The sequence below is a fragment of the Lontra canadensis genome, unplaced genomic scaffold (genome assembly GCF_010015895.1).
Source record: "Lontra canadensis isolate GAN:19392208 unplaced genomic scaffold, GSC_riverotter_1.0 scaffold85, whole genome shotgun sequence".
Classification (NCBI taxonomy): Eukaryota; Metazoa; Chordata; class Mammalia; order Carnivora; family Mustelidae; genus Lontra; species Lontra canadensis.
The window spans coordinates 4619966-4647731 of record NW_022631079.1 but is presented as its reverse complement, the minus strand read 5'-3'; the positions used below and the strand labels follow the sequence as shown (position 1 = coordinate 4647731).

At 39.2% G+C, this 27766-nt stretch overlaps 1 protein-coding gene across 1 annotated transcript; it reads right to left on the bottom strand.

The window, feature by feature from the left end:
* Positions 1–498: 498 nt before the first annotated feature.
* On the bottom strand, positions 499–25390 carry LOC116882597 (zinc finger protein 33B-like). Its single transcript, XM_032883117.1, is given in 8 exon segments — positions 499–514; positions 1878–1984; positions 1986–2655; positions 2657–4223; positions 14145–14240; positions 14485–14611; positions 22397–22459; positions 25218–25390. Coding segments are annotated over 7 exon segments (2598 nt in total). The 5' UTR covers positions 22412–22459; positions 25218–25390.
* Positions 25391–27766: the final 2376 nt, after the last annotated feature.

Below are 27766 nucleotides of genomic sequence, written 5' to 3'. Positions count from 1 at the left end.
CTGTAGGAGTCACACATATGAGTATACTCTTATTAAAACTCAAGTTGGTTACTTAAATAGGGTATATTTAACCATATTTCAATTACTGCCCAGAGTTGATTTTTAAAAATTTGGAAGCGTTATTATTTTAATAAGATCTTAAAATTCTGAAAATCATAAACAGGAAAAGAGACAATATCATTATGGTCATATATTAAGCTTTATTAAAGTTAATCAACTAAACCTAAATATATCAGTATGTATAAATATCAAAACATGCATTTGAAGACAAAAATAAGTTGCAAAACATGAGTTCCCACTGATATACTAGCAAAACAATGTTACATACACACACACACAAACACAGAGAAATATATGTAAAATGTAAAATATTACTGAAAAACTAGTAAGACCTGAGATCAATACTAACCAAATTCAGAAAAGTGCTGAAGGTGGTAGGAGTTATAGGATATGGAATGGATTTAAGGATGGTATGCAGATACTTCAACTATTCTTGCACTACATTACTTCCAACCTGCGGCAGACACACCAATGGTTAAGATACGCCTCATAATTAGATACATATATGAAATATTTCACTAAAACACCACCAAGTTTCTCTCCCTGGAAAGGCGGGCTATCACTGGGTCAACAGGCCTGAATTCAATAAGGTTAAGCCATGAGGAGCTTCCTGTAAGTTTCAGTTGGGACACAAAAGTCCCGGCACTCTAGGCAGTACTCTACTTTCATTAACACACTCAATGTTACTTCTGGTTCCTGAACCCAAGAAGAGGAAGCAGACACATCCTCAACTGTCCCAGGCTGATGGCAGTGTACATCCTGATTTGGCTCTAGTCCATGAGGAGAACCCCTAGAGTAGATTCCAGGATGAACCAGACCATCAAGCATTATTTGCAGAAGTATCAGCAAGGTTGGGGACAGACTAATCAAAAACCCTCTGACAGGGAGATGGAGTGACATATGTCTTTCCAAAAGTGAAATCAGGGTCTGAGAAGAATATTCAGTTTATCTGTTCTTTTCAAAAAGCTTCACATTCCACAGTTAATGTTTTTATAAATGTCTATATATTCAGTTTTATTTCTATTAAAAAATTTGAGATCAGAAATAATATAGCTAAAGGAAAATTTCTGTCCATATTTCCTAAAGACATACTTCCTTCAATACAATCTTCAGATATAAGAAAGTCCGAATTTTGTTAAAGCGTGCACACTCAAAACATCTTTACGATGTCTTCCGATATCAATTGTCTTGCTCAACAAAATGGCATTTCTCGATAAAGGCTGAACCACATTTGTGCATTCTTTGGGTATCTTCCCTATTATTTCCCTGACATACATTGAGTACAACTTGTGTATAAAGGTCTCAAAAATATACAAGATGTTGACACTTTTTTCCCAAGTGTGGTATGATTGTTATTTAAGGCCAAATTCTGGAAGAATATTTTCACACGTTTGACAGGATTATCTCCTACGTAAGTTCCTTATTTAATAAGTTCTACTTCATAATAAAATAATTCCCCATATTTCCTACATGCATTAATAGGGTTTCTTCTACAGTCATTTTTAGTTGTCTTATTTCAACAGGTTTTCAGACATTCAACAAATTCAGAGTATTTTTCCACTACGAGTATTCTCTTGTTTACTTTGGAAGATGACTTAGGGTAAAAATTTGCCATTCTTTTTTTTTTAAGATTTTATTTATTTGACAGACAGAGATCACAATTAGGCAGAGAGGCAGGCAGAGAGAGAGGAAGAGAAGCAGGCTCCCTGCTGAGCAGAGAGCCCAACACGGGGCTCAATCCCAGGACCCCGGGATCATGACCTGAGCCGAAGGCAGAGGCTTTAACCCACTGAGCCGCCCAGGCGCCCCAAATTTGCCATTCTTTACATTCATAGGGGTCATGTCCTTTGTGAATTTTCTGTGGTATTTTGAGGTATGAATCACAAGAGAAAAGATTCCTCTCACTGCTGTATTTATAAATTTTCTTCCCCTGTGTGTAACCTTGGATGTACTGTGATAACTGATTTCTTGGAGGTTTTCTCACTCTCAATACATTCATAGGGTTTCTCTCTTATGTGTCTTCTCCGATATACTTCGAGGCCTGAGTTGCAACTGAAGGTTTTCCCACAATGATTACATTCATAGGGTTTCTCTCCTGTATGTGTTCTCTGATGCTTAGTGAGATCGGACTTATGATAGAAGGACTTCCCACATGCATTACACTTATAAGGTTTCTCCCCTGTGTGTATTCTCTGATGTACTGTGAGAACTGATTTCTCAGAAAATGACTTCCCACACTGATTACATCCATAGGGCTTCTCACCTGTGTGAGTTCTCTGATGTGATCTGAGGACTGAGCTGCAAGTGAAGGTTTTCCCACACTGAGTACAGTGGTATGATTTCTCCCCTCTGTGTGTTTGTTTATGTATTGTAAAGTCTGACTTACGGCAAAAGGTCTTCCCACATTTTTTACACACATAGGGTTTCTTTCCTGTGTGATTTCTCTGGTATACTGTCAGGTATGAATTCCTAGAGAAGAACTTCCCACATTCTTTACATTCATAGGGTTTCTCACCTGTGTGAGTTCTGTGGTGTTTAGTGAGGTCTGATTTATTGTAGAAGGTTTTTCCACATTTATTACACTTACACGGTTTTTCCCGTGTGTATCCTCTGATGTACTGTGAGGACTGATTTCTCAGAGAAGGATTTCCCACACTCACTACAGTCATACGGCTTCTCCTTCGTGTGAGTTCTCTTATGTACTTTTAGACCAGAGTTGCGACTAAAGGTTTTCCCGCACTGATTACATCCATAAGGCTTTCCCCCTACATGAGTTTTCTCATGTTTAGTGACATCTGACTTGTGACAAAAGGCTTTCCCGCATATCTCACATTCATAGGACTTCTCCCCTGTGTGAGTTCTCAGATGTACTCTAAGGTAGGAGTTTCTAGAGAAGAATTTCCCACACTGATTACACTCATAGGTTTTCTTGCCTGTGTGTGTTTTCTGATGTATTGTGAGGACTGAGTTACTTACGAAGGTTTTTCCACATTGATTACATTCATATGGCTTCTCCCCTGTGTGAATTCATTGGTGTACTGTGAGATATGACTTATGGTAGAAGCTTTTTCTACACTGTTTACATTCATAGGGTTTCTCTCCTGTGTGAGTTCTCTGATGAATTATGAGGTATGAACTTCTAAAGAAGCATTTCCCACACTCCTTACATTCATAAGGTTTCTCTCCTGTGTGGACTCGCTGATGTAAAGTGAGGAGAGATTTGCGAGAGAAGCATTTCCCACATTCCTTACATTCATAGGGTTTCTCTTTTGTATGTATTTTCTGATGTTTGGTGAGTTTTGACTTTTTGCAGAATGTTTTTCCACATTCATTACATTCATAGACTTTGTCTCCTATGTGTGTTCTCTGAGTTACATTAAGAACTGACTTCTCCCAAAAGGGTTCTCCCAAGTTGTTATATTCAAATATTCTCTCTCCTGTGCCAAGAAAGTCTGATCTCCCATTGAAATTATCCACTCTTTCAATATACTCCTAACCTTTCACCTCTAAATGAACTCTGTGTTCCAAGAGAGATGATTTCTCAAAAGTTTTAACATATTCTTGAAACTCATAATGATTTTCTGTTCTTTGTGCCATCTTACTGACCATGAGGGTTGAATTACTACAGAATGTTTTATCCCATTCATTATGTTCACAAGGGCTCTGTCCTATGTAAGCTTGGTTATATGGGATGACAACTGCCATCTCATGGAAAGCTTTCCCACATTCCTTGTATTCCTTATTGCTTTGAATAAAGGATTGCTCTATATTTTTAGTTCTCTGATACGGGATTAAATCTTCATTATGACTGAGGTATTTTCCATTTTGAATGAATTCACAAGGTTTCTTTCCCATTTGAGTTTGTTCATGGTTAATATGAAGGAACAATTTCCCGTATGTATTGAGGCCAACAGCCTTCTTACTTAAATAGTTTTTCTTACTAATAATTAATTCTGAAACACATTTCAAATTCATACCACATGAGTCACACCTACACGGTATTTTTATGGAAGGAACTGTGTCTGTGCTGAAATTAAAAATGCTTCCTAATACATTACCTCTGTGCACAGTCAGTGTTTTGTTGTTGATAAATGGAGCTTGCCAGAAACGTCTGTCCTGGGTTTCTCGAGTCTCTTCTGCTTGGCTATCAACTTTGCAGACTTCTAAAGATGAAAAAGACAAACCATAAGCCATGAATCGTATCTTAATTATGATGAAATTACACTTAAAACAAATGCCCTTCTACATCACTGACTTAGTTTTGTGAAATAAGAGTGATCCAAACAGTCATATTGCCCCATCCCTTTGGATTAGAAAAACAAAACCTGAAAGGGTAGAAAAGGGGATTAAAAACTTAGAACACACACATCTACATTTGGCAATTTACAAAAACATACTTTAAGACTTAATATATACATTACAAATAAGTATAAAGCATGGTGAAGAAGAGACTTTGAAAAAAAAAAAAGGCTCATCTAGAAAGGGGAAATGCAGAGAACTAGAGAGGCCATGAAACTTAGTAGATAGGAGTGCCCTAAAGAAATAGAGGAACGATTTGATATCGTTCAGAAGGATCAGACTTTATATAATTTTCCTCTCATACTTACATTAGTGTACCTAAATTCTCTCTAAACTTTACATGTTTCCAGTTTCATTCTCCCTCCTTTAAAACTACTTCTGTTTTGTTATATATACATTAATTTAGTATATTGTTAATACCAAATTAAATTTCTGGAAGCACTGATTTCTTTGTGCCTATGAAGAGAGTCCTATAGTTTCTAATTCTCCTTCTATTCATGTTACTTATAAAAAATACAAATGTCTACCAGGAAAAGTAGAATTAAAAAGATGAGGAAAAAGACTGAAAGACAATCAAATCCTTCTGTTGTTTTTAGTTGTGGTATATTCAAGCTTATTTGGTCAGATACCCTACCACCAAATGCTAATTTCTCCCCACTGTAAAGTTGCTCTGACATATTATTAGTAAGAATTTTTCTTTTACACCCAGATTTCTACATTTCTTGGTTTTATGTGTATTTATGACCATGGAAGACCTGACCCCAAACACTCAATGATATATTTATTCATCCTAAGAATTCTCAGCTATACTTCATATTACCTTCTTGCTCAGTACATACAATGTAACAATGATGACCCTGTTTAAAAACCTCTTCAAAGCCCATTGTCTCCAAGTGCCATTAAAGGAAACATATTGCAGTTATAATGCTTGGGTGGAGGGGGAACTTGTCCTCAACTACATACATATCCGGTATTCAAGTGATCGCTTCACTAGTCCATAATAAGTGTCTTCTTTGTAGAAATGCCAGACTATTAATTTGTCAAAAATCATTCAAGTTCAAGCAAGACTTTTCAACTCAGCTGGCTTACATTCCCATTTTGGACTTGCTCAGAACTTCGCTCTTTAGGAAAATGACACTGTCTCATAAGTCTTCACAAACATTTCAAGTCCTACTTATACATCAATTTAAAAAATTAATCACATTCTATACATCTCATTCTATCAGAATGCTGGCTAATACTCCCTTGAAACATAAACATACCCTGTTAACAGCCGAAATTTGAAATACTCAGTAATCTTTTTTCTTTTTCCAACTACGATCTACGGTGTGGCAAGTATTTATATCTGATTCCCTCTGAACACACCTGAGTGATTATGAAAGTCATGGTCCTTAACAAGTGGTGTGCTTTTTCAAAATAAAGTTCAAGTTTTCTACAAATCTGTAATTTTGAACAAGAACCTACAGGTTTATAACCCAACATGTCCATTTAGAAATTAATTCCTTGTAGTGTTTTCTGAATATAAAGGCTCTCTCACTCATCATGAGGAACAGTTAATGAATTAAGTAATGATCCAATAGCCACTATATGTTATATAACAAAGTAAGATATGCTCTCTTTGAAGGAATTATAATCCAGAGAATAGCTTCTTCATTCAACATCCATACACTACCAGGAATCAGATTCTATAGTAGATAATGTAAATTAAAGGAGTGAAGGAACATTTTAAAAGCTGTGGAAAGCTGAGCTTAAATTTGAAAATGTGCTTAAAACCAATGATAATGATATTAAGAACAAGAAAAGTTAACAGGAAAACTAACCATTACCATGAGCCAAGCACTCTTCCATGTACTTTTCATGTATTAACTCACAAAAATCCCCAAGTATGTTAGGAATGAAATGTAGATTTATATGGCAGGACAGCATATCTGTGGGTAATCCTAAAAAGAAGGACTAGCACCAGTTCTGTGCCACACAGAGGAAACATAGCCGTATTTAAGGGTGACTGGGCACCTGGGTGGCTAGGGTGGTTATGTGTCTGACTCCTGGATTTCAGCTCAGATTGTGATCTCAGGGTTGTGAGATCGAGCCCTGTGTAGGGCTCCACGCTCAGCACAGAGTTTTTTTTTGTTTTTTTTTTTTAAGATTTTATGTATTTATTAGACAGAGAAAGAGAGAGGGAACACAAGCAGGGGAAGAGGGAGAGAGAGAAGCAGGCTCCCTGCTGAGCAGGGAGCCCAACTCAGGGCTCGATCCCAGGACACTGGGTCATGACCTGAGCTGAAGGCCCAATGACTGAGTCACCCAGGCGCCCCTCAGCACAGTCTGCTTGAGATACTTTCTTTCCCTCTTCTGCTGGCCCTCCCCCAACTCATGTGTGCTTGCTCTAAATAAATAAATAAAATCTTTTTTTTCAAAGGGTAAAAAAGATTAAGGGTCATTAAATGAGAAAAACATAAGTTTGCTATATTATGTATTGGGCAAAATACAACTCAAGATATTAACATGATAAATTAGATGCCTTGGCAGGCAAAGTCTAACTTCATTTAGGAATCAGAACAAAGAGTAAAACAGTATGCCCAAGTGTTCTGGGTGGTATCAGAACAAACAGAATATAAAAAGAATTTTTTTAAAGTTTACAAAAATATAACAATAGTGATCTAACATTAGTAAGAAAGGAAGACAGAAAAATGACATGACACAAGGACACAGTTACAAGAGAAGATTCACAGGAGGTAACAAATGAAGTGGGGAAAATTTATGATTTGTAAATGCTGACTGATATTACTTCTTCCCACACTGAAGGGATCAGGATATCCTGTATCTGCTATATACAGACAGGTATAACACTGAATGTCAAGTGGGCAAAAGATGCTAAAAATATAAATATGTAGTTAGCAGAACAAATGAAAACCTATTATCTTAGCTATAGGAAGGTATTATTTTATTTCAAAGATCCAATTTGACAATTTGTACTTTAACAAGTAAATGTAGTCTGTCTCTATTTATGGTGATTCCTGAAATATATCAAGTCATCTCTCACATTTTACTTGGTACTTTATATTTGTCACAATTTTACTACCAATTCTACTGTACTTTTCTTCCTTCTTTTTGAAATAATTTCTTATCTTTTCCATTTTTTCTTCCTTACAACTTTAAAAGTTATACACACTGTTTCTCACCTTTAAGGGGCTATCCATCACATCATACCATGAATATTTAACTTAAAATCTAGAATAATTCACTATCTTAGATCTCCCTTTCTGAAGAACAGAAGCATCAAACTCAATTTGATCACCTCTCACCTCATTTATATAGTTAGTTCTTCGTGTATGTTTTTTTTGCCCTACATATTAGTATCATAATTACTCTACACATCCATTTGTTCAGAATCACCTCTGTGTTTTGTCATGACGTATCACTTGCCACTCCTCTCAAGCATTCTTTTGGGTTTCATTTTCTTTTCCTGTAGTATGTCCATTAGAATTTTACAATGAAATTACACAATTAAAGGTACAGCTTCTATAATTTATTTCATTACCAACGCGAATTTAATGATACTCTGAAACGAACTCTCCTGTTGACTAAACCTCAGTTAGTGTCCTCTGAGCCCTATTCTCAACTAGGCCTTGACTAGGTCTTCCAGGTCTATCCGGGCTGAGCTCAGTTTCAGCAAGAACCCTTTTAAGTCAGTCTAGTGACAGTCCCTTCATCTTTGATATCTGATCAAGTTCCTTATACCCTGTCCCTGATGGGTTAATGCCTGATCTGCATTCAGCAAGAATCCCCCTACTATTGGTGTTTCTCTTATTAATCCTCTATCCAGTGATTCCCCCCACTCTGCCTGTTGGCTGTAAGTCCCTAGCTGTCTTAGCATTATGTGGAGTTGAGCTCAGTTTTACTGAAACTTCTCACCTCCTATTCCAACAGTTACTGAATAAAATCTGTATCTATCACTGTTAACTGGTGGCTGGCTTTATTTCTCATTGAAGCAGCATGAGCTCAGCTGACTGCTGGAAGAGAAACAGGAGTAAAGAAGTAAATCCTCTGTGACACAGGCTTGGATGGGCAGCCAAAAGCTGGAAACGGAGCACAGACACTGAGGAAATTCTGACATGACAGACCCAAGAACTAGGGAACAGTATCAAATATAGCCACAAATTAAGAATGAAATACATCATGGGCGCCTGGGTGGCTCAGTGGGTTAAGCCGCTGCCTTCGGCTCAGGTCATGATCTCAGGGTCCTGGGATCGAGTCCCGCATCGGGCTCTCTGCTCAACAGGGAGCCTGCTTCCCTTCCTCTCTCTCTGCCTGCCTCTCTGCCTACTTGTGATCTCTGTCTGTCAAATAAATAAATAAAATCTTTAAAAAAAAAAAAAAAGAATGAAATACATCAAACCACTTATTTAGGAAACCGAGAAGACAAAATAACCAGGAAACCCACCCCCCCACACTAAAAAAAACAAATCAAAGGTAAATCTGGAAACAACAGAGTTGAACAGCTGAAAACCAAAGATGAAAAGAAAATCTTGACAGCAACAAGAGAAAACAGAATATTAAATACGGAAAAACAGAGATTTAAAAATCAGAGAAGGTAGTTTGTAACCTAGAAGAAAGTGAAGTAAATCAACTAAGGACAGAAAAGTGTCGATCCAGATTTCCGTACTGACAGAAAACATCTTGCACAATGAAGACCTGTAAGCAGAAAGAGCTGCTGCCTTGTGGGGTTTGAAGTAAAATATCACACAGAAAGGGAGGACGAACATAAGCATATTATTGTAACACTGTAAGCCTCTTATAAAATAGCAATGATGTAATTTGAAATCAGACTGTGACAGACTGAAGGTATAGTATTCCACAGGCATCCACTTAGTGGTTAAAATATTCCCATTAAAAAATGAGAGATTTTCACATTAGTTAAAAAAGACCCAACCATATATTATCTATAGGAAACCCACTCTAAATATAAATAGATTAAAAGTAAGAAGATGGAAAAAGATACACCACATAGACATTACAAGAAAGCTGAAGGGACTATTTATGTTGTTTTCTTTTTTTGCCTCCAGGGCTTCTGACTATAAACCGTGGGTTCCCATGACTAGCCATCTCACCTCAGACTAGTAATTCACTAGAATACCTCAAAAAACCCCAACAAACTATTTACTTATATATTGCTAATTTATTTTATTTTATTTTTAAAGATTTTATTTATTTATCTGAGAGAAAAACACAGTGAGAGAGGGAAACAAGCAGTGGGATTGGGAGAGAGAGAAGCAGGCTTCCCTCCCAGCGGAGAGCCCGATGCAGAGCTCAGCCATGACCTGGCCAAAGGCAGACGCTTAACGACTGAGCCACCCTGGCGCCCCTTGTATTACCAATTTATTATAAAGGATTCAATTCTGGAGCAGCCAAAGAGAAGAGATATATAGGCAAGGGTTGGGGATGTGTGTGGTATGTGGAACTCCCATACCCTCTCTGGGGCACACCACTCGAAGCCTCCTGAACTCTGCTGTTTAGAGGCTCCTAGAGGGGTTTCATTACCTAGGCTTGAGTGATTAAGTCACTGGCTACTGGTGTGATGGCCACCCCCGCCCCACCTGAAGTGATCTAGCGGCCCCCAGCCACCAGTTATTTCAGTATACAAAAGACACTCTTTTCATGCCAGAGATTCCAAGGGTTTTAGGAGCTATGTGCCAGGAACCACGGGCAAAGAACCAAAAACGTTTTTGTGTGTGTGTTATATTATAGTCTCTTTCACTACTAAAAACTGCAATGGACCCCCATTTTTTTGTAATGACACTCAAATTTTGCAGCATGGCCTAGAACTTCAAGATCAAGTTTATGCTGGTGTCTCCAACTTTATTTCATGCCATTGCTCACTGTGCTTGTCATGATACAAACACACTAGCCATCTTGCTATCGATTGAATTAGTCAAGGGTGCTCCTGCCCAGGGCGTTCCTGCCTCTTCTCATCAATGCTCTTCTCACAGATCTTTGCTGTCAAGATTTTTCATATAATCTAGGCCCTTTCCAGATACAATCTTGAAGAGACTACCCCTGGCCACTTGGCTGAAACAGTCTACTTATCCCCAATACCCTCTATTACTATCATCTCATCTTCTGGTCTTTAAAACCCTTCATAGCATTTAGCATGACCTGAAATTATAGGATTAATTTATTCACATCCTTTCTTTCTCTGTGGTCCTTATCTCTACACCTCCCTCCTGAATGGAAGCCCAACAAAAGGAGAGTCCTTGACTTTCTTGTTCATTGATGTATATCCTGAGCTTTTAGAAGGGCATTAGTTAAATGCTGGTTTTTTTATATGAAGCAGTGATTCTTTTTTAGGAAAACACACATTATGTTATAAAAGAAGTCACCGTATTTGTATACCTTCTCTCCTCTCCGTTTGTTTTTAGCCTCCTCTTATCTATATAGATATATACCCTTTCTGTGTTGCCTAGATTTGCAACTCGTACAATCTGTCACCTAGCTCCCACATTTGTTTTAAAGTCAGTCCTTTGGGGGGTGTCAGGGTGGCACAGTCGGCTGACTGTCTGACTCTTGGATTCAGCTCTGGTCGTGATCTCGGGGTTGTGGGTAGAGTCCCTCGTCGGGCTCCATGATCAACACAGAGTCTGCTTGTTTCTCTCTCTCTCTCCCTACCGTGTTCACGCTCTCTCTTTCTTAAACAGGTAAGACTTTAAGAAAAAATAAAACTAAAAAACAACATAAAATTAGTTCTTCAGTTAAATTCCGAGTCTACTACCAGTCTTTTTACCATGCTTTCTTATGTCACTCCCTGGTTACCTGATACTCATTCTCTAACAGAGGCTTCTAGGAACAAAGATCCTAGAGCTCTTGTCTATTCAGAAAAGACTTGCTGTCTTTGTTGAAGAGTATCTTCTTAACTGGGTGTAATACTCTCAATGTGACACCTTGAGGATTTTGTAGAAACTGCTCTGCTGACTCTGAGCTACAGATTTTACTATGGAAAAGTCTGAGGCTATCTGGACTTTCTCTGATATTGGCTGGTTGTCAAAATAACTGTTTTTGAAATCTAGTCCCTTTATCACAATATATCCTAATGTTGCTAAGGACTGGCTCTTTTACACAGATTCAATCACAAATCTCTTCTCCCACAAAAAGTACTCTTGAAATATTTTAAACATTTGTTCTATTTCTTTTCCTTTCTCTTTTGGGGAGTGAATTCTATGTATGGTATGTATGTGAACTCTCTTTTTAATGTAATCTTCAAACTTTATTTCGTTTTCTTTTTGCTTACATCTATCCTTTCTTTCTGAACAAATTTTTTAAAAAGATTTTATTTATTCATTTAAGAGAGAGAGACAGTGAGAGAGGGAACACAAGCAGGGGGAGTGGGAGAGGGAGAGCAGGCCTCCTGCCAAGCAGGGAGCCCAATGTGGGGCTCGATCCCAGGACCCTGGTATCATGACCTGAGCCGAAGGCAGACGCTTAATGACTGAGCCACCCAGGCGGCCCTGAACAGATTTTTGACCGTATGTATTCATCCTTGGGATTCTTCCAATTTGCTTTCTTTACTGTAATTTTATATTCTGTTCTCTTTTCTCAGTTTGACACCCTGCCATGTGTTTGCTATTCCCTTATGAATATCTTTCTTAAATACTTGTATCACAGAGATAATTAATTCAATTAGTTCACCCTTTGGAAACTCATGATTTAATATTTGGTCACATAATTTACCTACTTTATGACTACTTTGATCAGATGACAATTCTATCACCAACTAGCTTTCTTCCTGATACTTTTCACCCCTTTTTTCTTATAATAGTTTTGCAGGCATTTTGTGCTGGTTCCTTTTCCACTACTTGGGCTCAAAGGATAGCTTTTCAAGGAACAGCACACTGCAAAAGGTTTACCTGGGAGAGGGAACAGAGTCATCCCTTAGGCTAGAGGGGTAATTCATTATGAACAAGGGTTCTGCACATGTGTTGGTCTCAGTTTACAGATCAACCAGGATGTGCCTTCCTTCCTCGTGGGAGTAGCCTCCCCAATGGCTTGCTCTCTAGGTCATCACAGAGTCAGCTCACTGGGGCTGGCATTGCTGCAGCTCCAAATTGAGGAAAACTGAGTGTTGCGCTCACTTCACAGAAACAAGCCCAAGAGGCTGAACTGGGCCCATGGAGGCTCCGACTTCCCCAGCATCTGCCTAGACCAACTGTCTGATGCAATCCAGGAAAGAAAGGTAGTTAAAACTCTACAGAACAATTTCATCTGAGAGAGAGGAACAAGACAAAAGATAGTATCCTTTTCCCTTCCACCTTTCTGACCAGCTGCTCTGGCACACAGTGGTTCACAGTGAGACTCGGAACATGTCCTGCTAGTCTGAGCAATCAGATGTGCTAATTACAGAGCTACAGTTAACGAGGTAATCACCCCCCTGAGCTTTCCCCTCCTCCTAACCAGCCTTGCCGTCCCCCATGCTTCCCTCACTTTTGTAGAAGGTCTGCAAATCCCAACCAACCGTTGTCAAGTAAGTTTCTGCATCAAATTCTGTGTCAGAGGAGTACCCACTAAGATGGCATGTAAGATTATTTCTGAACATTTAGTGTCTATGAGGTGGTTTTCCCTCATGTACAGTCTCTCTTGCACCATCATGGAAACAGAGGGCTATTGAAAAGTGTGGTTTGTGCTTCTAAACTCCAGTATGTCTCCTTTGCAGAACGAAACTGTCTCCAAGGGAGCTCAGCTATCTAGTTCATGGCACTGTTGTTCATGGAAGTTTTAGGTGTGGATGTGCTCTGCTCATGAAAGGCGCACTGCCAGACCCCGTGCGCATCAGAAATGCTTTTGTTTTCTACCCACCTGCTAACATACACACGTTCCTTGATCCCGTCATCAGCTCTGCTGCAGGTACACTTATACTGATTTGGGATTTCAGATATCCACTAGTGTCATATAATGAAGCTTGTCTTGCTCACTTCCCTTAGTGCTTCTGGATGATTTGCAGACAAAGGCGAAAATGCTGACTTTATACATTCTTCTTCAAGAAGTTCATTTTGTCTTTGAAAACCATCTTAACTTGGCTACAGGACAGCATATTGTATGTTTCCACCTTATCTCTAGACTGTTCCTTCTGTCTTTGCTGAGTCCTCTCACTTTCATCACTTCTAAACATTAGTGTCCCAGGGGACAGCTTTCATACCTCTCAAATTTGTTCATTCTTACTTCTAAGGAGAGGTGGTTACCTGATCCCTTAGCTTCAAATACTAAATTTAAAAACTTAAAATACTACCATAAGTTAATAATTTCCAAGTATCTCCAACCTGGGGTCTTCCCTATATCACCTCTGCTCATACAACCAAATGCTTATTCCCATGTAAACCTGTGCATTTTATATCATTTCATTCAAGTTGATATCATCAAAATGACTTCCTGAATGCCCTCCTTTTCTCAAGTATTACATTTCGTTATTTCAATTTATAACTTCCTTGCGATTTTATGGACATACTATGTATATAGTATGTGTATCTGTGTACATATTATGTATATTATGACATATTATGCACATAGTATGTGTATGTTTGTTTATTTCTTTTCTTTCCCTATCAGAATGTAAGCTCCATGAGGTCAGGAACAAATCCAGTTTGATCATGTGTTTCAGCACCTAAAACTTGAGTGAGGCACAGCAGGTACTCAGTATTTGTTAAATGTGAAAATGAACATATAAGCAAGCACCTGAGAATAAAAACAAGTCATACCATGTGACCTAGTGTCCATCTGTTTAATACATACTAACTTACCTGGGTAGCTCTGACCTGGGGACTCTTCCTCTAGCATCCATGGCTGCTCTCCTTGCTCCAACTTCAGGACAACTTCTGGTTTAGGGATGCAACACCCTGTAATTGGGAAATGACATGGGAATTGGGCGAGGCTCATGGGCTTCAGGGCCCTTGAAGAACACAGAAGATGAAGCTTCAGGGGCCAATTACAACACTTCATTCTTTACAGTGATTCAATAATCCTTCTGTTTAATACTTGAAATCTCAAACCTAAATATCATTAAACTCAACAAAGCTTCTAGAGGTGTCAAACCAAGAAAGAAAGTGCATACTAGGAGTCTACATGGGAAACAATCCTTACCCACTGAGACAAGGTGGCTATAGTTCTCCAGCATCACCTCCCTGTACAGGGTCCTCTGAGCAGGGTCCAGATGCTGTCAGTCCTCCTGGGTAAAGCCCACAGTCACATCCGCAAATGATAAGGATTCCTGAAATAGCACATTTGTGTTCAAATGTAAGTAATCACAATTGGAAGGCATGGAAAAGCTGTCGAAGAACTGTTACGGAGTTCACTATTCATAATTAGAAAATGTGTTCTGGCGTGTCTACCTTTGTACTTGGTTGGAGGAGAAAGCATGACAGACATTCCTCACCAGTGTGATAAGTTACTGGAATCCCATCATGTGCCTACATGCCATAAAGAACTCTCCTACCTTGAGAATCTGAAAACCAATAAAACCATGTCACTGTTCTCAAGGAGCATATAATCTGACAGACACAAGCATGAAGCATCCAACTACCATGTAGCATAAAATCCTACTATAGTAAAAACAGGTGCAAAGTAGAGTGAGATTACAGAGGGGAGAAAAGTTCTATTCCTGCTATTAGGGTGGGCTTCACTGATAACATAGTATCATTCATGAACATAGTATCATTCATGAAGAGCATAACCATGTACCCTTCTAAAATATGTAGTTAAGGGGCACCAGTTGGTTAAGTGTTTGCCTTTGGCTCAGATCATGATTTCAGGGTCCTGGGATGGAGCCCCATGTCAGGCTCCCTGCTCAGTGGGGAGTCTGCTTCTCCCTCTCCCGCTATGTGTGTGTGTTCTCTCTCTCTGTCAAAGGAATAAATAAAATCTTTTTTAAAAATGTAGTTAAAGGAGTAAGTGAACACACAGGAAAGGACTGCTGGGACTATGTTCACATAAAGAGATACAGTCGTCTTCAGGGAAAATGTTATTTAATAATTGCGAACATAACTCCTGTAGGACAGGGTGCCCAAAATGTTTGGTTACTGTTCCATCTAGGAAACCCTTTTCTTTCTTTCTTTCTTTTTTATTTTAGGAAACCCTTTTTTATAAACAGTAAACTTACGATGTGAATTTATATATTAAATTGCATTATTGTGGGGCACCTGGGCGGCTCAGTGGTTAAGCATCTGCCTTCGGCTCAGGTCATGATCCCAGGGTCCTGGGATCGAGCCCCGCATCGGGCTCCCTGCCCAGCGGGATGCCTGCTTCCCCCTCTCCACTCCCCCTGCTTGTGTTCCCTCTCTCACTGTCTGTCAAATAAATAAATATTTAAAAAAAAATTGCATTATTGTTATTTTTCCTAAATCACTTTTATTTTTTTCAAATGAATATATTTGGCATTTAACATTGTGTAACTCTGATAGGCTTATATACTATAATGATTGCCAGTGTAGCTGTATTTATCACATTACATAATTACAGTACATTAGTGTGTATCTCCATTTCATTGTATACTAGATTTCTTCACTCTTCTTTTTATGGATTACAATAAATCTAGGGAGATACCCAAGTATTTTCTTCCCATAACTGAATTGACTATCTTATACAGTTCATAGGTTTTATACCACCCATTTATGAAATGACCACTGTGGAAAATATAGCAAGAAGAAACAGAGACATATTCCCAGGTTATCAAAACAAATAGCTAATCAATGTTCATGTCATACACTAAAAATTGGTTAATAGGAAAAACAAGACTATTTTCCAGAAATGTATAAGGTATTATTGAGAAAAAAAAAAACAAAGAATACCTAAATAAATAAATACACTATATTCATGGCTTGGACAATTTAATATTACAAAAATATCTAATTTCTCCACAAATTGGCCTATAAATTCAAGACAATCAGAATTAAAATCTTAGCAGATATTTTTGTGGAAACTGGTAAGTTTACTCTCAAACTTACATAGAAACTTGAATGAACAAGATAACCAAAGCTACCTTGGAAAACAGGATGGATAAACTCACACTAATTATGGTAGGCAGAATCTAAGATGACCTCCAATGGATCCAACAACGTGAGGTAAACTCCTCTTAAATGGAAGAGACTTAAGTCCCTGTGATTGTGATACATTCTACAGCAAAACAGATTTTGCAAGTATAAATAAGATCCTTTAATCAGTTGACTTTGGTCTAAAAGGAAGATTTACTTGGGTGGGCCTGACCTAATCATGTGAGCCTTTTATTTATTTATCTTTAATATTTTATTTATTTATTTGAGAGAGAGAGAGAGAGCGAGCATGAGCACACGAGCAGGGTGAGGGGCAGAGGGAGAAGCAGGCTCCCTGCCATGCAAGAAGCCCAACATGGGACTTGATCCCAGAACCCCGGGATTATGACCTGAGCCAAAGACAGACACTTAACCAACTGAGCCACCCAGGCATCCCTCATGTGAGTCTTTTAAAGAACGTAAAATATCAGAGACCCTTCTTCTGACCTCAAAGAAGAAGCAAGCTACTGTGAATCCTACGGCTGTCCAGAAATAAATTCTGCCACATATGTACAGATGGGAACCCAACCAAGCCTTAGATAAGGAGTCCCAAGAAACACCTTGATTGCAGCATTAATGCCTAAGAAACCTAGCTAACCTACTCCTAACTCATTCTCGTCTATACATCAGGACAACTGCAAATGGACTGGTCAAGCTTAAATGTAAAAAAATAATAATAATAAAAAGTAAGAGCTATGTAAGTACTAGAAGAAAACATGGGTGAGTTCCCCCATAACTTAAGAAAGAATAAAACTTACCTAACTATGACTAAAAATTCAGATGCAGAGCTCACATAGTTCAGTCACTAGAGCATCAGACTTTTAAAAATCCAGATGCAATAAAAAAAAATACTGACAGACCTGACTACATAAAATCATAACCAACCAACCAAGTCCTCTACAAAATAAAAGAAAAACCAAAATCAAAAGAAAAATGACAACCCAGAATTAAGTATCTGCAACTTACATGACAAAGAAAGGTTAGGGTCCCTATATAAAGAATTTCTAAAAGGGAAAAAACCAATAACCCTCTAAATATGGGCAAGAACTGTGAAGAGAAAACTCACAGGAAGAGAAATGCAAATGGTACTAAACTTAGAAGATCAAGCTTACCCTTTAAAAAGAAAAATTTAAATAAAAAGTATACTGAATTATTTCACTCCTATTGGACTGGCAGAAATCCAAAAGAATAACCACACATACTTAATTGTTATATGCATGAAAGCATCCTCATATCCTGTTCAAAATACAAAAAAGATTAACCACCATTAAGTGAAATATGGCAATAGTTAGCTAAATTATACGTGAATTTACCATTTAACACAGAAATCCCACTTCTGGGGACCAACCATAAGGGCACACTGATCAAAGAAAGAAGAGGTTATATCACTATTTATATTTGCAAAAGACTAAAAAACCCCCAAATATTGATTACTAAGGAACTTGTGGAATGTGTTATGTTATACTCACACCATGAAGTGCTAAGCAACTGGAAAAGGAACTGAGGAGTATCTCTTTGTGGCACTACAGAGTGAACTCCATAATACATTATTAAATGACAAAACAAAGTTTAAGTTAGGGGCACCTCAATGGCTCAAATGGTTAAGTGTCTGCCTTCAGGTCCTGGGATCCAGCCAGCGTCAGCATCTGGCTGCCGGCTCACCTGCTTCTCCTTCTCCCTTGCCTCCCCCACTGCTCAGGCTCTCTCTCTGTATTCTCTGTCTCAAATGAATAAATAAAATCTTAAAAAAAACAGCAAAAAACAAAACAAAACAAAAACACAAAAAAAACCCCAAAACAACAACAAAAAAAGAACTGGGCGCCTAGGTGGCTCAGTCGTTAAGTGTCTGCCTTCAGCTTGGGTCGTGGTCCTGGGATCGAACCCGACATCAGGCTCCCCACTCTGCAGGAAACCTGCTTCTCCCTCTCCCACTCCCCCTGCTTGTGTTCCCTCTCTCACTGTCTGTCAATTAATTGATTCTTTAAAAAAAAACAACCCACAAAGTTTAAGTGAAAAAATCAAGTACAATGTGACAAAGATCTACATATGAGCCTTCTTATATTAAAAATAACAAAATGAGAATCACTATATTGCACATCTAAAATTAATATGAAATTGTATGTTGATTTCACTGGAATTAAAATAAAAACTTAGGGGTGCCTGGGTGGCTCAGTGGGTTGAGCCTCTGCCTTCAGCTCGGGTCATGATCTCAGGGTCATGAGATCGAGCCCCACATCCGGCTCTCTGCTCAGCAGGGGGCCTGCATCCCCACTCCCCTCTGTCTGCCTCTCTGCCTACTTGTGATCTCTGTCTGTCAAAGAAATAAATAAAAATATTTAAAAAAAATAAGTAAAATAAAAATTAAAAACTTAAAAAATGGCTACCCACATTGGGTAAGGGCAGGAGTAGGATAAGGGGACAGAGAGAAGCCAGACTGATCTCTGAATATACTTTGCTAAATTTATATTCACAGTCCATCTTTAGAAAAATTTAAATATTTTTAATACTTATACAAAAACAATAATCAAAATGAAAACAAAACCCTAAAAACAAAGAGTAAATGAAAGAAATCAATCGAATTGTGTCTCAATTTGATGGTATACCTCAGAGAGGAAATACCTGCTAAGTTTAAGACACAGGAATGTGACTATGTGTCACAATGGGAATACACTGAAGGATAAAAGAACTAAAACAAAACAAAACAAAACCGTGGAAAAAAGATTCACAAATCTGACCACATCAAAATGTAAAACTTTCATATTACCAATGATACCACAAAGTGAAAAAAATAAGACAAACTCTGGAGAACATATTTACAACGAATAGAACAAAGATTACTATACAACACTCATAAAGGATATTTATCAATCAGTAAGAAATACAGAACAAAATTAACGGAAAAGTATGTAAAAATATACAAAACATATAAATCAACATTTCACAGAAGAAAAGTGAAAGGCCCAATCTTATCCAAAATCAGAGAAATACAAATCAAAACAATGAGGTTTTCATCATCCATCAGACTGGCCATAATTTTGAAATAACGGTATCAACTGTCAACAAGAAGAAACAAGAAGAAACAAGAAGAAAGCTGTCCTGTCATCTAACAGCCGGTGGGAGTTGTATGGTCACTTAGACCAATTCGGCAGCATAAAGTGACACTAGAAATGCTTAGTCTATCTGACCCAACAATATTTATCATGTGTGTACACTACAGAATACTTGAAATGCTTGCTCTTATACAGGGAGAGAAAATGTAAAAGATGGTCACTGCACAATTATTCATAATAATGATAAACAGAAATGACATAAGAAACAGACAACTAAAATGTATGCTGTCATAACAGAATATTAAAAGGAATGAAGTAACCAATTTGGATAGATCTTAAACACAATATTAAATTCTAAACACAGGGCCACCTGCGTGGCTCAGTTGGTTAAGCTTCCAGCACTCGATTTCAGCTCAGGTCATGATTTCGGGGTCGTGAGATCCAGCCCCATGTCGGGGTCAGCAAGAAATCTGCTTGAGATTCTTCTTTTCCCTGCCCCTCCTGCTTGTGTGTGCTCTCTCTCGCTCTCGCTCTTTCGTAAATAAATAAATAAATCTTAAAAAAAAAAAAAAAAAAAAGCAGCCAAAACAATCCTGACAAGTTTGTCAAGAAGAATTTGTTCAGTAGAGCAAACTGGAGAACTCAAATTCCTGACTTCAAACTTGCTATAAAGCTACAGTATCAAACACAAGGAACCAGCATAATATCCACATATGGATATTATCATATCCACAAATGAACAGAAGTGGGAATCCAGAAACAAACCCATACACCTATGGTCAACTGACGCTCAACAAGGGTGCTGAGATCATTCAATGAGAGAAAAAAAGAGTCTCTTCAACAAATGGTATTGGAACTGAATATCCACATGCAAATGAATGAAAATGGACCCCTTCCTCATATCATATACAAAAATTAACTCAAAATAGATCAAAGACCTAAATGTGAGAGCTAGAAACAGTAAGACTCTTAGGAAAAATACAGGAGTGAATCTTCATGATCTTAGAATGACAACAGATTCTTAGATACGACCTCAAAGGCAAACACAACAAAGGAAAATAGATAAAAAAGACTTTACCAAATTAAAACCTTTTGTGAATCAAAGGGTATACTTTCAAGAGAATGAAGAGACAACTCACAGAATAGGAAGAAATATTTGAAAATCACATATGTGATAGAAATCTATTACCCAAAATACTCTTCAATAAATCCAATTTAAAAACAGGCCAAGGATTTGAATGGACATGTCTGTGAAGCAGATATACAAATATCCAACAAGCACACAAAAAGGTACTCGTTAGACATTAGGGAAAAGCAAATCAAAACCACAATGAGATGCTACTTCATACATTAGGGAAAAGCAAATCAAAACCACAATGAGATGCTACTTCATACCCACTACGATGGCTATAATAAGACAACAAGCGCTGTCAATAATGAGGGGAAATGAGCTCTCATGCATTGCTGATGGAAATATAAAATTGTGCACACGTGAAAAACAGGTGGTTCCGCGGTAATTTAAAATTACAACGAATGCATGATCCAACATTTTCACTTCTCAGTAAATACCCAAAAGAACCAAAGACATGTATTCTACCAAAATTTGCACAGAATGTTTAGAGCAGCACTATTCACAACAGTGGTAAAGCAGAAACAAGCCAGACGTCTGTTAACCAGTAAGTGGATGAACAGAACTCGGGTCCATCGACACAGTGGAATATTCTTCAATGATAAAAAGAAATGAAGTCTTGGTAAAAAGGTACATTTAGCTATAAAATGAAGGTCTGAGGATCTCATGTATAACACAGTGACTACAGTTGATATCACAATTAAAATCTGTTGACTGCAGAGCTTAAATACTCTCGCCAAAAAAACCCCCCAAAAACAAAGAAAGAAATATGTGAGGTGATGGATGTGTTAGATTAGATGGGAGGAATCCTCTCACAATGTATATGAATATCAAAATCATCACAATATTCACTACATACCTTATAGTTTTGTCAAATATACCTTAATAAAGCCAGAAAAGAAAAACAATGAAGTCTGTAACATGCTCCAATATGATGAAGTTTAAAAACATTACACTAGGTGAAGGAAGACACACACAAAATGTACATTTTGTATGACTATACTCATACAAAAGATCCAGAAGATCCAAGTCCATACTGACAGAAAGCAGATTAGTGGTTGCCAGGGTCTGAGAGTTTTGGAGTTATTTTAAGGACATGCGGTCAGTTTACTCTATAAAAATTCGAGGTTTTATAAAGGGAAAACAAAAACCAAGACCAGGGGAAAGCTCTCTACATGCGTTTTAGTAATATGTTCTCCTAAAAAACCTCATTAACTGGGTTCTGCTTGGTAATCTGTCTTTTGCTTCCACTGAAGAATAATTATAGGCATTTAGTTTGTGGTTTGCCACAAGAAGGTTGTTCATCATTTATATAAGGAGAAACAAGTTTTTTATTCAGCTCTTGATGCCAGAAAGTCTTTAGGCTCCAAAAGGAATAGGGATGTTTCTATGCATGTTTCTTTTTGGGGGGGGGGGGGTGCTGGGGAGGGAGTGTGGGGGGAGTCATGGCTAAAAGTCTGAAATATTTGCAAGTTTGATAAACATCTAACTTTATATGGTGTGTGTGTGTGTGCCAACTTTGCCCTATTGATCTGCTGATCCAATGCTCCTGGTCTACACACCTCAACATCACCTGCAACCTTGTTCAAAACGAAATTCTCAGGCCCCATTCTATGGTTTAAAACACTTCCCAGTTTTGATCTGATGTACACTAAAGTCTGAGAACCACTGTGTCAGGCTATTTCCCTCAGGTTCATTTTATCTACTTCTACTTTTCTATTTTAAACATGAGTCATTATCCTCATAAGTTCCATTATAAAACAAAGCAGAAAATGACTTCAATAACTCACACAGGACTTCTTCATATTTTTCTGGTCTCCCTTGGAAAAATGTAGAAATCTCTGAAGGCAGAGCTGGGATAGAGAAAGAGGAATGAAGTCATTAGAGGTACAGACTGCCTTGCAGTTCCTGGACTTGCCTTCTTAAAAAGCTGCAAACATCACCTGGGTGAAATACCCCTCTGTGGGAGAATATCCTTTTCACCTCGCAGAAGGGGCAGGAAAGGACATATGATAAACCACCCACACGACTGCGTATGACTGTGATTTGGCCATGCAGAGCTTGGGTGTGCAATTTTTCATTGGGTGAATGGAACTATTGTCTAGGACATTTTTAAACAATGTCTGTACCCCTTTGTTCTGTTTCAAAGAAATTTTAAAAATGAGAAAAATTGGTTAAGCAAATTATAATATGCTAGATGAAGGAACACTAAACCTTCAGCAAAGGCTGTACAACAGAACTTGTTATTACATTTGTATTTCTTTGTTTACTCAAGTTAGAGAAGGCAACCAAAGCTAAGAAAAAAAGGATGGAGGCACTTTCAAGTGAGTGTACCTTTTATTTTTCTAAAGCATATGCAGTTTCTCAAATGGCTATCTTTTTTTAAACCAGTGGTGATGTGGTCAGCACAGGACTGGGGTAGGAAAGCTCAACGTTTCCTCTGGGTTCTGCCCCAACACAAAGACAGGGAAATTCACTTACATTCTCAGCACCAATTTCTTCTCAACTTTCAAGAAGAAAAATAAGTAACTCTCCTTGTACTGCTGTCTTGTAAAGAACTCAACAGCACATTTTTAAATGCAAGATTCATTGTGTGAGCAGAGCTCAGAATCTGGGAAGAGGGAGTAAAAAACAAAGAGTAGGGGTTGAACTGGGATTGGTGAGACAAAACTGACTCGCATCTAGTTTTAAGGCCCTTTCCCGCAAATCCCTGGAATGCCTCCAGTGCAGTTCTATTTCCCAGGTCACCTAACCATCCTTCACTCCTTCCAGCCCAGCTGCCCTTGGTCCAGGCTTCTCTCCATTAGGCAGCCTGGGAGCTTCTGAATGGGGCAATATTCCCAAATCTCACTTGTTCTGAACACGCCTGTGAAAACCTAGCATCTGCTCCTCTCTGGGAACTACACTCTGCTCAAAACTCACTCAAGAGGTGCCTAGGTGGTTTGGTCGGATAAGCAAATGACTCGATCTCAGCTCAGGTCTTGATCTCAGGGTCATGAGCTCAGCCCTGCAGTGAGCCTACTTAAAAAAAAAAAAAAAAAAAAGAAAGAAAAGAAAAGAAGAAGAAGAAAAGAAAAGAAAAAGGAAAAGAAAAAAGAAAGAACCTCAAATAGTTGGAGGGTTCTCTCCAACAAAACATATACTTAGAGACTCCTTCTTCTTACTTCACAAGATGTGCTTTTCTAACATAGATGAGAAAGGCACCTGAGGGGCAAATTCATTTTAGCTGGAATTGTCACCCAGGCCCACAGTTCAATGTATTTGTTATTCCATAGACTCTCAGGTCAGACCTTTCATAAACTCAAATCAAGGCTGCTGAGAACTGTTACAAACCTAACTTGGATACAATTATACCGTCTCTATCAGAGGCTTTGAAGACATCTAGAAATCCCATACACAGAGCTACTACACTTTGAAGACATCTAGAAATCCCATACACAGAGCTACTACACGGTTAAGATTCAATCGTTCAGATCATGTCTTCACACGGCTAATTATTTCTGCTAAGTGCTCTGCAGGATGCCATGCTGGCTTTTATAACCAAGACGGAAGCTGCAAAGACCATGTCATTTGGAGAAACACCTAAAATTGTCTTCTTGGGCGGCTGGGTGGCTCAGATGGTTAAGCATCTGCGTTCTGCTCAAGTCATAATCACAGGGGCCTGGAATCCACCCCCTGCATCAGGCTCCCCACTGGGTGCAGAGCCTCCTTCTCCTTCTCCTTGTCCCTCCGCTTGCGCTCTCTGGCTGTATCACTCTATCAAATAAAATCTTGAATGAATGAATGAATGAATGAATTTTTTAAAAAATGTCTTCTAGTGGAGCGCCTGGCTGGCTCAATAGGTTAAGAACTGCCTTCAGCTCAGATCATGACCTTGGGGTCCTGGGATCGAGTCCTCCGGTTGAGGGGGGGGGGGGGGGGGGGGTCCCTGCTCAGCAGGGAGTCTGATTCTCCTTCTTCCTCTCTCCCTCACCCCGATCATGCTCCCTTTCTCCCCTCTCAAAATCTTTAAAAAACAAAATAATAAATTGCTTTCTAGTTTATCTGCTAATGTTGTGACATAGGGTATATAACATTCCTCTCCACCTCAATTTTATAATTTGTTATGGCAGAGAGAGCTATACCGACCTAAGTGAGAGGTTGAAAGCATAATGCAACGAGTGATAAGAATAATTCTATTAACAGCGGCTAATATTTACAGCGAGGCACTGAGCTATGTTATTTAATCTTCTGAACAACCCCACGAGACAGGTGTTATTAATATCCTCAGTTTTACAGACGTGAAGTCTCACGCAGGTTTACCGTTCGCAGATGATACTTTGATAGTTCAGCCCACCACGAATCAAAGCATCTGCTCAATTCCCGCCGCTCTACGACCGAGCGCACCCATCGCGCATGCGCACCGGTCACTCCCCCCCCCCCCGCCCCGCCTCCCTCTTCACCCTACTCCACGCCCCCCGCTGCCGCACAAACCACGCCGGCAGATCAACGCGGAGTCTGCAACTTCCGAGGGTGCCGAATCCCCGCCTCCTTGCCTTCCAAGCCGACCTTCCCCCTAGTAAAGAGTCTCCCGTCTCGTGATCCCTCCACCCGACCGAGGCCTCCTCGTACCCAGTCTCTCCAGAAGAACAGCCAAGGGTCCCGCCGGGGTCCGCGGGCCTCTTCCCTACAGCGGAGCAACGTCGCCCACAACCGCGTCTTGGCGCCACGCAGGAACCCTCTCGGATCTCCCCATCCTTCTCGCCTCGCACACCCTCCCGTTCCGGCTGCACGAGCTCGGAGAACGGCATGCAGACCGCCGAACGCCTGGAGGCTCCGGACCTTCTCCCACAGAAAGCCGGAACATTTGGAAGCGCCTGCGAGGTGTTGCGCATGCGCAGAAGGAGCCGCGGGCTACTAACTCCCATAACCGCGTGCGGCGGGCTCACAAACTTCCGGACTTCCATTCCCGTAACCCTGCTCGCCCGGGACTTGAGAATTTTGGAAACGTTCTCTCTTCAGCAATTCAGAGACAGTGGCATGGGGGTTGTTGCTTCTGTATGCAGCACCAATTTTTTTCAGTACCTCAAAGAAATAGTATCACAACCACTTTGCTTTCTGAACGCCAAGCGACCAAAGGAGGCAAAAATGTAAATCAACGTGCCTTATGGATCTAAGTAGAAAGGGTCGCTTACGTACTAGAAATACAAAAAACCACTGTGGATTTGAGAAACAAGAACTCTAATTCATGGGGACACCTGGGTGGCTCAGTTGGTCAAACACCTGCCTTTGGCTCAGGTAGGGATCTCAGAGTCCTGGGATCGAACCCCATGTCAGGCTCCCTGGTTAGCAGGGAGTCTGCTTCTCCCTCTGCCTCCCCAATACTTGGGCTCATGTGCACGCGCTCTCTCTCAAATAAATAAATAAAATCTTAAAAAAAAACCCACACACACACCTCTTATTCATTACTGGTGTGAATGCAAAATAATACAAACATTTTGGAAAACAGTTTTACAATTTCTTATAAACATGTAATTACCACACAGCCTAGTGATCCTACTCCTATGTATTTACCTAAGTGAATCGAAAATTAAGTCAACACAAAAGCCTTAACACATATGTTTGGTTTTTTCTACTTTTAAAGATTTATTTACTTATTTGAGAGAGAGTAAATGGGTGAGCGCAAACAGGGGAGGGGCAAAGGTAGGGGGAGGAGCAGGCTCCACGTGGGACTCCATCCCAGGACGCTGGGATCATGACGTGAGCCGAAGGTAAACACTTAACTGACTGAGCCACCCAGGCGCCCGACACAAACGTTTATAGTATCTATTAATAATCACCGGAACAGGTAAAAACTCAAATATCCTTCAATAGGTGAATAAACTGCGGGACATCTATAAGTGGAATACTATTCAGTAATTTAAAAAAAGGAATGAATTAATGCCTCACACTACCATAGGAAAATCTTTTTTTATTTTTTAATTTTTATTTATTTATTTACTTTTAAAGATTTTATTTATTTATTTGACAGAGATCAGAGATTAGGCAGAGAGGGAGGCAGGCAGAGAGAGAGAGGAGGAAGCAGGCTCCCCGCAGGGCAGAAAACCTGATGTGGGGCTTGATCCCAGCACCCTGGGATCATGACCCGAGCCAAAGGCAGAGGCTTTAAACCACTGTACCACCCAGGCGCCCCTACCATAGGAAAAATCTTAAGTGACTTTTGCTTAAGTGAAAGAAGCCAAACCTAAAAACTGCATTTTGTATCAATCTATTTTGACATTCTTGAAAAGGTTAAATTATAGGACAGAGAACAAATCAGTGGATGGGGCTAAGGGAGGAAGGAGGGGTTGAGTAAGAACAGGTCACCCAAGGGGAATTTTTATAGTAATAGGATTGTTGTGCATGGTACAGGGTGATGCATTCGTGGAAACTCAGAGCTGTACACCACCAAGACAGAATGTAACTCAATTTAAATTAAAAAAAAAAGAATCAAATAGTTTACAGATAAAAAGCAGACTGTGACAAGTGACTCTGTTTTTACAAATGTATGTATCACGTAACCTGAATTTTAAAAAGGGGGGAAAAGGAGCTGACCTAAATAATTCCGTAAAACTACATTTTGACTGGATACATTAAGACTGAAAACAAAAAGAACACTCTGGCTGGTAAATTCTCACAGGGGTTAGCAGTTCTGAAACTACTTTCCATGTACACAAGGTCAAAAAGAATACTTATGTTGTAGATAATGATAACCAGGTATCTCAGTGTATGGATGAAGTTAAAAATAAGCAAGGGGTGGGTGGGAAGGCTAGAATGAATCCTCAGTTAGACTAAAAGATATCAATGTTAGCTCATTAATTTTCAAATATGTAGTCATGTGTATGTAACACATCTGTATACAGATTTATATGTATACAGATCGATCTAGAAATACGGATACTGTGAGGCAGATGACTAGCATGGACTGGTACACATACATCTATTTCTTAGATATGTAGGCAGACAGCATCTAGAAAGTTTCACCCAGTACCAATCAGCACACCTAGAGCTCAGATCTTGGTTTCTCCAATAAAAGGAACTAGGCCTCCTTGGAAAAATGTCTGATTCCAGGGCTTGGACACAGAAAATACAAGGAGCCTGGAGCACCTTGCGTATCAAAAGTAAGGAAGTCCTTTAGAAAC